This window comes from Sinocyclocheilus grahami, unplaced genomic scaffold, assembly GCF_001515645.1.
Source record: "Sinocyclocheilus grahami isolate Dianchi unplaced genomic scaffold, SAMN03320097.WGS_v1.1 scaffold611.1, whole genome shotgun sequence".
In the NCBI taxonomy this organism is placed as follows: Eukaryota; Metazoa; Chordata; class Actinopteri; order Cypriniformes; family Cyprinidae; genus Sinocyclocheilus; species Sinocyclocheilus grahami.
Window position 1 is genome coordinate 568026 of NW_015505790.1, and position 401 is coordinate 568426.

General features: G+C 33.4%; 1 protein-coding gene across 2 annotated transcripts in view; it reads left to right on the forward strand.

Moving 5' to 3' along the window:
- Positions 1 to 401, forward strand: part of adamts3 (ADAM metallopeptidase with thrombospondin type 1 motif, 3) — a 108358-nt gene that overhangs the window by 50237 nt on the left and 57720 nt on the right. The window contains exon 6 of one of the 2 annotated variants that reach the window (XM_016241095.1): positions 95 to 178. The exons of the other annotated variant lie outside the window; for it this stretch is intronic. Coding sequence (XP_016096581.1) covers positions 95 to 178 — 84 coding nt within the window. The remainder of the gene's footprint in view (positions 1 to 94; positions 179 to 401) is intronic. 2 annotated transcript variants of the gene reach the window in all.

A 401-nucleotide genomic window follows, 5' to 3' on the forward strand; every position in this document is an offset into this window, starting at 1 on the left:
CCCCCCTTTGTGCCAGGATCAGTGTTTTGTTGTTTTATTTGATGTATGTTTAGTTTAGGAGATAATAATGCATTTTTTCATCATGTGTTAACAGGTGAATGAGATCTACCATGATGAATCATTGGGAGTGCACATTAATGTTGTGCTTGTGAGGATGATCATGCTTGGATATGCGAAGGTAAATTACTACTAAATATCTCAAAACATCAAAACAAAAGTCAGTTATAAACCATAATAGGTCATATTTCATATATTTTTTCAATAACTTTATGTAAGATGTTTATGTCATTGTTATTATTTTACAATACCTTTGCCACCCTCTCTTTCACCCTTTATTAATGGACATTAATGGCCAGATGTATGGGATCAGAATCCCGCCTAAAGTATTGCAGTCATGGATA